We start from the raw sequence: 14,214 nt of genomic DNA, 5'->3' as shown, positions 1-14,214 counted from the left end.
AGGAATATTCCATATATATGTATATATACCACTTTTTATTTATCCATTCATCAGTTGATGGGCATTTGGGCTCTTTCTGCAATTTAGTTACTGTGGATAGTGTTGAGGGAGACAAAGGCAAAAGAACTGTAGCTTAAATTAAATCTCCTTACCTTTTGCTGCCCACTGATAGATCCCTGAAACAGGCAGAGTTTGACCTTGGTCAAGGAACTCACGGCTGCCTTACTTCCATGATGGTTTTTGTTTACCTAAATGTAAACTTCTCTTAACAGCACTTTGGCCAACAAGGTTCTGAAAACCTTGCATCCAAATTCCTTAGAGACTCATGCTATCCCTATACATGTATGTACATGAGTATATTATATACAGTATATAATCAGTCACTCCTCACAAACCCAGTGCAGCTCTTTCTGCCCACAAGCCCTGTCCTGTCCTTTAATAAAATCATCTTTCTGCACCACAGATGTCTCAAGAATTTGTTCTTAGCCATTTGCTCCAGAACCCCATCATTTTGGTGCCCTTTTGTGGGGCTTTTTGAGTCTTTTCATCTGGACTCTGAGCCTTGGTGCAAACTTGGTGAGGACTTTCTCTTTCCTTCTTTTGGTCTCATTTCAGGGGCTTTTCAAGGAGTGTGGTGTTATTAGAACACTTTCATGTCAAGTACTCAGTCTACAATCCTCCAGCCCGTGGCTACTCTCCCGGGAGGAGAAAGCCTGCCTTTTGACTGGAAGTTAGCACCTTGGCCAGAATGGTAATAAGACCCAGAAACTTGGTGCCCTCTCTTTATTCCTGTCCTTATACAAAGTTGTCTTTCTCGGGCATGGGACAGCCACCTCAGTAACAAGCACTCTGCCAATCTTAAGACTCTTGGGTGAGATTTCCTCCTTATTGGTCTAATGTGATTCCCTCCACCTCTCTGGCCCAGCCACTTCTGGCCACTACACCTCCACAAGAAGCCTGCCACATCCAGTACCCGACTGAAGTAAGACCCAACCAGGGACAATTTCCTAGGGAAGTTGGCTGTAAAGACTGTATGTGTTGGAATGTCGCTTAGATCATGATGGATTTCATTGTTTACTCTTTTCTGTCAATGTCCTCTACTAACTACTTAAATTACAGAATTGGGTAATTCCTCCTTGGAAAAACATTTCTAGTGTTTTCCATGGATGAAAAACGGCAGAGCCCCCAAGGAAAATAAGGTATGACCTTCATGGCTCCTGAAGACAAAGTAAAATAAGACACGTCCTTCCACAGCATGACTTTTTATGGTATGGCTTTCCAGGCACAGCACGGCACAGTATTTCTGCCCACATGCCAGGCACACATTTGGAGTCTAGAATGAAAAGAGGAGGTGAAGGGACACTAGCATCCCTTCTCCATTGTTCTTGAAACTTTTCTGAAAAATGTGTTTTTTCTTATAAAATTAAGTTTCAGCATGTTAACATCTAAGAACAAATAATCCTCTTCCTTAGATGCTGTTTGTAATTATAATTAGTTTATAGCTATTTAATACTCTGTGTTTAAAGAAAATTCACAAATTGATGCTGCCTAAGAGGGGTGACTTAGGGTCAGTTGGTTAAGTCTCTGTCTCTTGATTTACACTCAGGTCATTATCTCACAGTTTGTGAGTTCATGCCCCACATCAGGCTCCACAATGAGCCTGCTTAAGATTCTTTATCTCTGTCTCTCTATCTGATCCCCTTGTCCCCACTCATATCTCTCTCTTTTTAAAAGAAATTTTTTAGATTAGAAAACTATCAAATAAGACACTTGGAGAAAAGCCCAGCTTTCGTTTCTATCGCTTCAACCTACTCACTCATTTTGCCCAAAAGGCAACCATTTTTTAAAAGTCCTGCCATTGTCATATATAGAAAAGTAAATAGATTTAAAAGATGATGGAGAAAGAGATCATGATAGATGGGTACAGATAAAAGGAACTGATGTAGCTATACATCCCTATTCTCTTCCTCTATCCTGTTAAACAAAATGTTGTGTGTTGTACAAACTCTCCTATACCTGCACAGAATTGGAGATGATTGTAAGCAGGCTGTTATTTTTTTATTCTAGCTACATAATATTTCTTTGTTTGTATGCACATCAGAGTATTCATAGTTTCTGCCTTGTTTCCCACCATTGCCTCTGATTTCTAACATAAGATCCATACACGATGTTCCTGTACACACAGTACACTGCTTACAACTGGAAGGCCTCGGACATACACCTTTTTCACTAGATTTGTGGCTTTGTCCTGATGCTCTAAGGGCAAGGATGGGGAAGGATGCATCCCAAGCCAAGTGTCTGAATGATACTGCTGTTTGTCTGAGAGACAGATAGAGATAGACGTGTAGATACTGCCCACCATAGTCTCTTGAAAGGGGTTTCCACAGGTTAAGAGACTTTAATATAAAAAATCAAGGAAAGGGACACCTGGTTGTCTCAGTCAGTGGATATTTAACCCTTGAACTCAGGGTCATGAGTTTGAACCCCATATGGGGGAAGTAGCCTACATAAAAATAAAGTGAGATGAAAATATAATGAGTAAAATAAAAAATCAGGGAAAAGAAACAAAGTGATTATAAAATTTTTGTGAGCATCATGTCATTATGTTAGTGCCTTTCTGATATTTTTTGTCCCCTGTCTTGTGCAAAGGGACTTATGTTTTGTCTTTAAGAACAAAGGGGTGTAGGATACCAGCATTGTATGGGCCTTAGGGCTTCCTCCTAGCTCCAGAAAACATGTCTAATTATGGAATGCATAAAGACCAAGTATAAAACAGACGGATAAAAAGATACCTTCCAGATCTACATCTGACCCAAATTCTGGAATATAAATAAAAACGAATATCGTGATTTCTTGTGCAATCTTTCTTTTCTCACTTATTTTTTCCTACTTCTTTCCCTTGAGACTATACGAAACAGATGGTTGTCACTCCATGTTTATTTGAGAAAAGCTTATAAAGATACATGAGCAGAAGGTGAATTCTAATACAGGGGAGGCTGTGAGGGCAGCATTCACAGGGGACCGGGAAGAATGAAGATAAGGTACTGCAGTCAGTACTGGGGCTTCCAGGTCAAGTACGGGGTGGAGAGGACCATCAGGGGGCATGGGTTCTGCAGGGTCACTGAACCCAGGACAAACCAGGTGTGGTAAAAGCACTGTGTTTGTGGAAGAATAAGAGCCAAGCAGGAAACATTTTTACTCTGTGAAGAGGCTTGAAAAGAAGGTTCTTCCTGGAGTGTCAGCATCTCCACTTCAGCTCAGGAGTCCTGCAGAAGACAGAGCAGAGTGCTGTTTCCAGATTCACCTCCACAAGCAGCTTCTTCTCCCCCCCATCTCAGGGCCTCATGTTAAAGCACCACACTAAGAAGAAGAACATATTCTTAAGTATCCTTGAACCAAAGCTATTTACACTTGTAGGCCTTTTCATAAGCAGAGAGAAGAAGCTTCAGTTAACTATCTGAGCAGGAGTCAGATCCAAAGTCTTTGACATTATTTCTACCTTTTGACCTCCACCATGTATTTCAGGATAATCAACTCTATCTCTGAAAAGGATCAGAAGCATTACCTGTTGGCTGAAGTCCAGTGTGTCCTGGGAAAGAGAAGGGAAAAATATACTTAACAGACACGTAGGCAAATCTGACCCCACAAGCAAGGTCCCAACTCCAGACCCACCTCCTTAGATTTTTCTAATATCACAACCCACAACCTGATGCCAGAGGGAGTAGAAAGGGAGAGATGTGACCCATGAAGTTTCTGTCACACGAATATTCTGTGGTTTCATTAGCTTTCGTAGCTCTTCCTGATTTTTCCCAGAACCCCAACCCAAGATATCCTGCTTGTTAACCACTTTATTATCTCTACAAGCCATAACCTTTTATGCTGCAACACAGTAACCATGGACCATCGCTTTCTGGATTTCTAGGAAATCAGAGGTCAAATGGGGAAGGAAAGGCTTCATACAAGTCCATGGCTATGCAGAGAATTTATGTGATCACAGCTGTATTTCCCACCCACAAGGTCTACAGAGAGGCTCAAAGACCAACAGGTGCCTTACCTTTCTGATTCCGGAAGTAGATGAACAGCCCCACCACCAGGAAGAGCAGACCCAGAACAAAGCCCCCGATTCCACTCAGCATCTTGCTCTGTGCAGATTCTGACTGAGCCCCTGAGAGAAGAAGCAGTTTTAGTGATTTTTTACCCCAAATCCAACTTCTTTACGGATACTCTGGGATAGAGAACTTTGAGAATGAAGAATGAAGGCTGCCCTGGAAGAAGCAGAATAAATGGCAATTTCAGGAGAAAAAAAATTTAAATCCCATTCTGTAGATACAATGTTTACATAGTGAACTTTTAAGTATCACCGCTCTGACAAATCCATTACAGCAGCATCTATGGATGAGGGGCCTGGGACTCCATGAAGTTCAAGTAGCTGGTGCAGGGTGAAAGAATAATAAAAACCATTGCCAAGATTGAACTCCCTTCCTGTCACGAAGGTCCCTACACCATAGAGGATGTGCCTCTTCTTAAATCACAATGAACAACACACAGCAATGATGCCAGAAGCACAAGCCCAGCCCGAGGCAGGGGACTAGTGCCCAGTGTCCCCGGGGAACCATTACTCGGGAGCCATGGAAAGTCTCATTACGTGGACAACCTCTTTTCTGCCTGCCAGGCATAACTATCTCCCCAAGGATTGTAGGATCTGTGAAAAAAATCACAGAATATCTATAAAATATCAGAGGATTTCTATCACAGGATCTCACTTCGTTCCCCACCCCTACCCCCCCACCCCCATCCCCGGGGACCTGTGCTCAAGAGAAGAGACCATGGAAGAAATGAAAATACGGTGTAAGGAGAGAGAACCCTGACACTCAGGGGAAGCAAAGTCCCCTCCTCATGGGTGAGCAACTCATGAGGTCAGAAAGCTACTCACTCCACTCCACGGTGATAGGGCTCGGGCGACTTGGATGCTCCACGTGGCAGGTGTAGACCTCTCCACTCTGAGGAACTGTTTCCAGCATCACCAGGGTCTGGAAGGTCCAGTCTCCATTACGGATCAGGCCTGTGGACACGACCCCAGCCTCCTCCTCCTGGCCGTTCCGGAACCACTTGACTTCAATGAGGCCTGGATAGAAACCATTCACAGAGCAGACCAGGAGGTTGTGGTGCTGCAGGGGCTGGGTCTTCGCGGGGTACACGGTCACTGTCGGCTCAACTAGAAGAGAAGTGGTAGAGGGACTAAGAGAGGAAGACAGAGCGAGTCTTCCCGGTTGGCCTCCTTGCTGCTTCCGGTCTCTGGTCTCAGGCTGCATCTCACGCAAGCCTCCCTCAAAGCTGGCCACGTGGCTCAGTGTGAGCCAGTAAGTAATGAGTCTTGATTTTAAATTTTTTTTTTTAATGTTTTATTTATTTCTGAGAGAGAGAGACAGCGTGAGCAGGGGAGGGTCAGAGAGAGAGGGAGTGACAGACTCTGAAACAGGCTCCAGGCTCTGAGCTGGCAGTCAGCACAGAGCCCGACGCGGGGCTCGAACCCACGAACCGCGAGATCATGACCCAAGCGAAAGTCGGACGCTCAACCGACTAAGCCACCCAGGCGCCCCAATGAGTCTTGATTTTAATCCTGAAGAACGGGCCCATTAGATTTGAGAGATGTTGCAGAAATATGCGGGGTTCATTTTTCATAGTGTGAAGCTCCTATTCCTTGTTGAACTGAAGTGTTAACACATTTTGCAAGGCATGTAGTATATCAGTTAAAAGCATGATTTCTGGAGCGGGCTGCCTGGGTTCAAATCCAGGCCCTGCCACTTTACTGACTGATCCTGGGAGAATATTACATTTCTCTGCACCCAGCTTTCTCCTGGTTCAAGGGGGATAGTGATACTAACTTAATCCTTAGGGTTAGTCAAGTTACATAACCTGACATATGTAAAACGATCATTGGAGTTTAGCCTTCAATATATGTTAACTACTTGTTATCCTTGTTTAATCCGAGAGAAAATATGATTTAAAGCGGTCTGAGTAAATTGGAGAACAGCTTGAGATAGATGAGGAAATAAAAGTATGAAACCTGGGAATGCTACACTTTCACCTTAGAAACCACAGAAATGATTCTCCCCTGGGAAGCAGGAAAGACAGAGGAGATTCTCTAGCCTATATGTTTAATTTCAAGAACAGCGTGAGTCCTGAAAGAGATGGAAAGGAGCAAGAAAATGTAATTATTTTAAAAAGTTCTCTTAATTGCACTCAGCTGATCAATCTTTCTTCTTGGCAGTAAATTGCTATTATTGGAATTATCATTTTACAATTGTCTCCCTTTTAAAGCTGACATGTGAGTTCAGGGTAGGGTCTGAGACTCATTAACAGGTATCCTTAATGTGCAGACCATCCCTTACACCACCAGCCTCAATAAATACTGTTTTCATAAAAGGAAAAATATGGGGAAAATATTTTGACAACACCATCAAATGGCAGATTTAAGTAGATGACAAATCTTTGCTAACAATTTGGTAGCATATTGAATTGAATATAAATGTTTACATTGCTAGCATGAAAAGTAATAAACAGAATCAAAACAGAAGCCACAAACGAGAGAAAATGCTGAATCAACTACCAGCAAAGCATTAATAATCTTATGCAGAGAGAATGCCTAAAATCACTGAGAAAAATACCAGAATCCCTAAGATAATCGTAGGTTATTTGTACATTGGTAACAACAACTAGGCAATAGATATGTAAAAATAAAAAGTTCAAGAACCTTAGAAATCAAAGGAATATAAATTAAACACAAAAAGGCATAAAATGTCAACTGAATTTTGCAATATTGGGAAAGAAGATCTAACAAAGGGGAATGTGAGGTGAATTGTTACAACTATATAATGAAATAATATTCATCTCCTTAAATACTTTCATCATTAAAAAAAGAGTAAATCAATACATTTAGTAACAAAGTTATAATTAAGATACCTGGCTTTGCAATCATTTCAAGAATGTAAGAATACATACACGAAGAGAAAAAGAGCAGGAAGTTTAGTCCTAAAAGAAGGTCTATCATATCAGAGGGGGTTGGGGTGGCTCAGTAGGTTAAGCATGCCTTTGGCTCAGGTCACAATCTCAGGGTTCCTGAGTTCAAGTGCCCAGTTGGGTCTGTGCTGACAGCTGGGAGCCTGGATGGTGGCCGCTTAGGGTTCTGTGTCTCCCTCTCTCCCTGCCCCTCCCCTGTTCGCACTTTTTCTATCTCACTCTCTGCTCTTCCCCCATTCACACTGGGTCTTACTCTCGCTCTCAAAATTAAACATTAAAAAGAAAAAAATGTATCAGAGGGGTCTCAGAGGTCCCCCAAGTCTTCAACAATCAATCTGACAATTTTCCTCACTGAAACGGTGGCACACAGCCACAGCCACACTTGTTTCAGGGGCTTCAGAAAAAGAAGGGTGAGTGTCAGGCACCGAAGGTGACCTGCCTCCTCACATTCTCCCCAATCGTCACTCCTCCCCTCAGGTCCTTCACCCCAACCAGGACCCTCTGCTCTTCCTGCCCAGATCTCCAACCACCTGCCCAGTGTGCCCTCCCCGGGGGGTCCTGAGCCCACCCCACCTCTGCCTCAGGGGCCACCCAGGATGCTGATGTCCTGTCCTGTTTCCTCCCCAGACACCCACTCTCCCCACATCCAGGCCCACTGCCCCCCCTTCCCACACACTCATTCTGTGTCCCACCTCCCACACTGTGCCCACAGTCATACAAGGACACACCACACTGTCCCCACAGTCACACAGACACACACCACACACTCCCCACAGTCACACACAGACACACCACACACTCCGCACAGTCACACAAGGACACACCACACACTCCCCACAGTCACACACAGACACACCACACACTCCGCACAGTCACACACAGACACACCACACTCTCCCCACAGTCACACACGGACACACCACACTGTCCCCACCCACAGACACACCACACTCCCTGACGTCACACCCTCGCAGGGATCCTGTAACCTGCACTTGCTCAGACCCTGCACGCTCACTGGACCGAGTCCCTCTCACAGTCACACACGCGCAGCCCTTGCTGCCCCCGCCCCCTACCCCGCTCACCTCGCCGCTGCACCGTGAAGCTCTCATTTACCCCGTAGTTGTGTCTGCAGTAAGTGTCCACTGCGGCCCGCGCGTCCTCCATGAGGTCCTTCTGCCCGTTCCAGTACTCGGCTTTGGGCCGCCCCAGCTCCGTCACCGGCCGGTACTCCCCCACGTCGCTGTCGAAGCGCACGTACTCTTCCCGGTTGTAGAAATATCTGTCCAGGAACCGCACCCGCTCCGTCCCGTTGGTGAACTGACACTCGGGCTTAAACTGGTACATGTAATGTGCTGTGGGGACAGGGCGATCAGTCACCGCGGGCCCCTGGAAGGCACTGACGCCGGCACCCCTCGGAGCTCCACCGCACCCCCAAACCAGCTGCACCCACCGCTCTTCTCTCCTCTGCTGGCGGGGAGCGCGGAGGAAGGCGGGGGGCGGAGACCTGGGAGCCTCTGGGGTCACTAGGTTCTGGTCTCAGAGGCTGACCTCCCAGTCTGAGCATTTGCCCCTCACCGCCTCCTCCTGACAGACGCCTCCTCCTGCCGCCCACCTCCCTCCTCGCCTCCCACAGTCCTTTGCCCCTGCCTGAAACAAGTCCCACCTGCTTTCCCCTCCCCCGCGCCACCTTGAACACTTGGTCTGGGCTGGCTCAGGTGTCCCCCGCCCCTGCGAATCCAGAGAAGGGAAACAGACGCGTCCCCTCCACTCTCAGCGCTTACAATTAAAGGAAAGTGATGGCCAGTGATGCCAACCAGGCAGGACTTTATTGACATGAGAAGAGAAGTGTCACAGGAAAAGTGTGCAGTTCTAGAGCAGAAGATACTTGGATGATCTGAATTTCCTTAGGGTGGCAGAGAGGTGGCCTCAAGGGTGACGTTTAGGATGTAACAGGAAGGAGTAAGTAGGTGTGAGCAAGTGTGTGTGTGTGTGTGTGTGTGTGTGTGTGTGTTTGGTAATTCAGGTAAATGTAATACAATGTGCAAAATCTTGAAAGAATTGATGTCTTCCTCAGCAAAATAGAAGAAAAGAGTTCACTGAAGCACAGACAATGGGACAAAGGAAGGAAAAAGTTTAGGCTGGAGAAATCGCATGCAGCTGGTGCATAAAAGCCTTACAGGTGATGTTAGGATTTTGATTTATACTACATGTAATGGGAAACTACTGAAGAGTTTTAAGGAGACTAAAACCATGACTGCACTACAGTTCCTCACGTCCTTATCTGGAATTTCCAAAATCCAGAAATCTAGGAAACCGGATCTTGTTACACCTTTTTGATACCAAACTCATTTGGCAAATCGAACCTGATGAAGTAAAGGGTCAAACATGACCGAGCTCCTTTTGGTCAATCAGTCACATGTGCTTCTGGAGTTTAAGTATATATAAAGATGCACACATCATAATATATATACATATATGCTTATACATATGCACACATATACATACATGTATGTATATATTTTGATGTTTTGTTTTATGTTTAATTGAACTAAGAGAAATTCTTATTCAAGTGTAAATAACATGAAAATTTTTAAATAGCTTAAAATACCTGTGTCTTTAAAAATTAGAAAAATAAAAGGGAGCATCTGACATTCTCAATAGAACAGAATATAGAATTACTGCAGTTTGATACATTTTACAGAAAAATACTTGTGACAGTCACAACTCATGAATTATAAAGATAAACTGTTGAAAGTTAACAGAGATGCTGATGATCAAGAAATCCTGAAATCCTGAAATACACTGCATAAAGCAAAGAATAAAAAATGAAGATCTTGAGCTTGCATTGACTGAATGGGCTCAGAGAGAAAGTGTTCAATTTATGAACTCTCGATCTTATTATTTTTTGTTATGAAATAAACTAAAATAAACCACAAAGACCTGAATTGGAAGGTGATTGTGTGTAGAAAGTGTGAGTCTAGAGGTTTTAGAAGCAGCACAGTATAAACCAGTGTTTTCTGTATCAACACTCTTGACATCTTGGACAAGATATCTTTTGTAGGAAGGCTGTTCTGTACATTGTAGGATGTCTACCGTATCATTAGCCTCTTCCTAGTAGATGTCAGAAAAGAGCACCAGGTGACAAGCAAAAATGGCTCCAGACATTGCCAGATGCCCCTGGAACAGGCAGGGCAAACCTGTCCCCAGCTGAGAACCAGTTACACCACCTGAAAAATCTGTGGTGAAAAGCCCATGTTAATTATAAGACAGCTGAGAATTACATTGAAACTTTTGCCAATATTATATCTGATAAAGAAAAAAACCTTGAAACTGAACAAACTTATTTTGCTAGAAAAAAATGGCTCTTCACTGAGACCAGATTCTGAGTAAAACAAAAACAAAAACAAAAACAAACAAACAAAAACCATTCATAGTGCCTAATAAGAGAATATCAAAAGCTACTGTGAATTCTAACCAAAAGATGATTGCTCTTGGGTGTGCGAATGCTTCAGGCTTACCCAAATCAAAGTGGGCAGATACTGGAAAAGCCAAAATCCAGGATGTCTGAAAGGTGTAAATATTTTACTTGTGCATTATTTTTCAAGAAAAATAATTTTGTATCAGTTGCCTATGTTCATGACAGGCAAGCTAGACTGTGAGAAACCTGTAAGTCACTTGTCCCCATATAATTGCTCCACATACTGTACTTCTCAAATTCTTGAAAAAATTAAAGCTTTGGCTTCTAATTTTCCCTCACCACACCAAGTATGACATCTTTGTTGAAATTTTGTGACCAACACATTTTTTTAATCCCATGAAGATCAAATATAAAAAGAATTTTAAACTCTGTTCTTGATGCAGTTTACAGAGGTCTACGAATCCACAGCTTTCTGGAATAAATTAGTGGCCAGTGTTTATGACAAAGCTAATAATAAATCAACCCAAAAAACTGCTTAGCAAGACCTTGGGCTACATTCATGTTCACAAATGAACTACCGGATGAAGATATTGAAAACTATCGTGTCATTAATGATAAAATATTATATCCAACTTCAATATATGTAAAAGTTTATCTAAATAAGTCCCAGAATTAAGAAGTGCGTTTGTAAGATGAGCACCAGGTAGCATATGGTCGTGTTAATCACTATACTGTACCTCTGAAACTTATATTACACTGTATGCTAACTGTAATTTTAATGAAAACTTTAAAAAATATTCTCTACCTAAATATATACCTATAATCATAAACAAACAAACAAACAAACAAACAAAAAATAAGTCAAAGGTTCTGACATCAAAAACTACTGAGCACTGGTGATGGGGCCACGTTGGGCATTCCCTGAGTGATGGAAACATGGTAGTGGTGACGGAGAGCACTCCCCAACTTGCTCCCTGCACGCCAGAGTCTCCTGCCTTCCTTCCGTCCCTTACACTCAGCAAATTTCTTCCACACTTGACCTTTATCCTGTTCTCTCTCCTTACAACACTTGTCCCTTACATCCTTCACATGGCTGGCTTCTGTCATCAGACAGGCCTCAACTCAATGTCACTTTCTCAGGGAGCGCTCCCTACACACTTGAACTGAAGTCAGGTGGCTCCAATTCTCTCTGCCTCACAACCAGGTGTATTTTGTTTTTCAGAGTACTTATTGTTGTCAGAAATTTTTTCATTGTTAAGTGTTTATTGGCTTTCTCCTCTGCCATTACATAAAATCCATGATGGTAGTGATCTTTAGCCTATTCAAATTTATTCACTGAGCCCAGAGCAGAGCCTAGTACATGGTAGCTGCTCAAAAATATGTGATCTGAATGGATAAATCCAGGGGTCTGTGAATCAGTCAGTCTGAGGATCCTAGAAAGCAAGATGGGTTTCACACTCCAACATTCTTTTATTCTGATGATATTATATCCCCTCCACTGCCTGTGAGAACTTCAGACAAACTACCTCCTTCTCCTTCTACTGTTGGAAAATATATCACAGGTAAGGAAAAGGTGAGTTTAAGAAAGAAAGAAAAATTCATTAAGTTTCGGCTCATCCTGTAGATCTGTGATAGTGCTGAGGTCTGTGCGTACACTGGGGATGCTCAATAATGGTGATGACATAGTGGGGAAAGAATAGTGAGGAACTGGAAGTGGAGGCAACCAAACGTGGCTAATTAAAGGAAACAGAACATGAAGAATGAGCCTATGCCATTTGGGGCCAATACCTCAGTGAGCCAAAACATCCACTTGACCTGCATATTTTCTTTCAGTCGTATTAAATGCAAACAACCTTCGCACTCTCTGCATCCTGCTCAGGGTGTATAGTTCAAACCATATGAAATTCCTGATATTGACTAGTTTACCTACAAAACCATAATGTCATATAATTTATCCTATACGAGTTGAATCCCTTCCTGTGGCTCAGGCCACAGAATGCAAAGGCTCAGGAGAAATGGACTATAGAAAGGTTCAACATAGATTCATAATGAAAAATTAACTTGTGCCAGGTTCTCAGAAGATATCTTAAATTCCTTAAGACACCAAAGAACACTCATATATGCTTCTCGTTCCAGTGCCATTTCAGGTACTAAGGATCTCTGCTGTTCCTCCAGTATGAGAAATAGAGATAAAACAAGCCCCAACTTCTGTCAGAGAACCTTCAGTGCAGGGATAAAGGCCTTGTAACCTTTGAAGTTCAGGAGAAAGGAAAGGAGATCATGGGAGAGACCTCTTGATACACCCTCCTCGCATATTACAGAGAGGCACCAACATAACTAACCTGGGAAGACCTAGCACAGGGTCTTCTAGGAGAGAATTTTCTAGTTCCTTTTGGTCTCTGTCTAATTTTCTGAGAAGTTTTCTTATTTTCTAGCGTAACTCAACATAATAAAGGGAACCACTTGCTGGGAATTAATTTGAAGTCATTATTATAAGTCTTCTCAAGATCCTGAGGTAATGAGACTCAAACCTGAGAGCTTTCACTGGGAAAAATTTGAGAAGTGGCCTCTATCTATGGAGGCCCCTTACACAGCACTTGTAGAGAGGCAAGCATGCAGGCTCCTTTTCTTTTGGATAGAATTGGGGACCTATATGATAAAGGTGGACAATCATTAAAGAAAATGTCACAATTTCCTAAGGGACATGGCCTGGACACAGGGGCTAAACTACTTTCTTTCTTCCCCCCCCCCCCCCCCCCCCCGCTCCATGATAGTCCACCACCCAAGGAATGCACTTACGTGGTACGTCCCTTCCCGAAGTCAGGAGAGGGCTCAGCAGCATCAATAGCAACATCAGAGCCATCATCCAGGAGCCTCCCAGGAAACACAGACACGCCATGCTGGAGAACAGAGAGTGCAGGGGCCAGGGGAACAGGCAAGTCTCAGTCAGTGGGAACTAAGACCCTCCTTTAGCCACCTCCTAAATAATACCAACCAAGGAATTTGATTCTCTGTTCCTGGATTGGGTAATCTAGGTGTTGAGAACCAATCACCATCACAGATACACTGCATCATCAGTTGCTGGTCAGAGATTCAATATCAAGAGTCTTTTCTGAAACTTTGATTTCCTTAATTGGAAGGATTATTTTAATTCAGTATTTCAAAGGTTTCATCCAATTGTATGTGAAACATTTTATTGGGCCCCTATTGTGAGCCAATTCTATGCTGAGCAGTGATGTGCACAAAAGTTTGAATCTTTTAGGAGTAATCATGTCAATCCCATGAAGACAGAATTGTTTTAACAAATGTTTGTGTGAGTATATTAGGAGCTGAGGGTGTAGAGGGAACATGATTGCTAGTCAAGACACCTTTGATTTGGACCTTATTGCACCATCACATAGTGTAGATTTGGGGAAATTACTTAACCTTAACTTTGAAATGAAGGCATGCAGTCTTTCTGGTACTTCGATACTAGAAAGTGGTGTGATTCTCTGGACAGTTCAAGCAAGAAGCAGCATCCCCTGGTAACTGATGATATGACAGAATTATAGCTGTTGATTGGACAGTATAACCTGTACTACTTCCTTATGGGTAGGATGATCTCTGATAAACTAATGGAAGTTGGAATTTACTCACAACTTAACCTGAGTGAAAAGACTTTTCAAGTTTGTCTCCTGATGCTGTCATTGAGTTGGAAGCACGTCCAGAATATGTGTAGAAAAGGAGGCCTAGAGAACATGAACTGTATGGAATGAAGGGTCTTCAAGTTCCTTTGG

The 14,214-nt window shown here is 43.1% G+C and overlaps 1 protein-coding gene across 1 annotated transcript; it reads right to left on the bottom strand.

The window, feature by feature from the left end:
* Nucleotides 1-2,919: 2,919 nt before the first annotated feature.
* Nucleotides 2,920-13,414, bottom strand: LOC120238167 (DLA class II histocompatibility antigen, DR-1 beta chain-like). The gene is made up of 6 exons (XM_039241794.1): nucleotides 13,238-13,414; nucleotides 8,103-8,372; nucleotides 4,934-5,215; nucleotides 4,055-4,165; nucleotides 3,566-3,589; nucleotides 2,920-3,266 (listed from the first exon to the last, which is right to left on the bottom strand). The coding sequence occupies exons 1-6, from the start codon at nucleotides 13,335-13,337 to the stop codon at nucleotides 3,253-3,255; spliced, it is 801 nt and encodes a 266-aa protein (XP_039097725.1). The 5' UTR covers nucleotides 13,338-13,414; the 3' UTR covers nucleotides 2,920-3,252.
* Between the last annotated feature and the right edge of the window lie 800 nt (nucleotides 13,415-14,214).

The sequence above is a fragment of the Hyaena hyaena genome, unplaced genomic scaffold, assembly GCF_003009895.1.
Source record: "Hyaena hyaena isolate Hyena2069 unplaced genomic scaffold, ASM300989v1 scaffold_202, whole genome shotgun sequence".
NCBI classification, from domain to species: Eukaryota; Metazoa; Chordata; class Mammalia; order Carnivora; family Hyaenidae; genus Hyaena; species Hyaena hyaena.
This window is presented reverse-complemented; position numbering and strand designations above follow the sequence as displayed.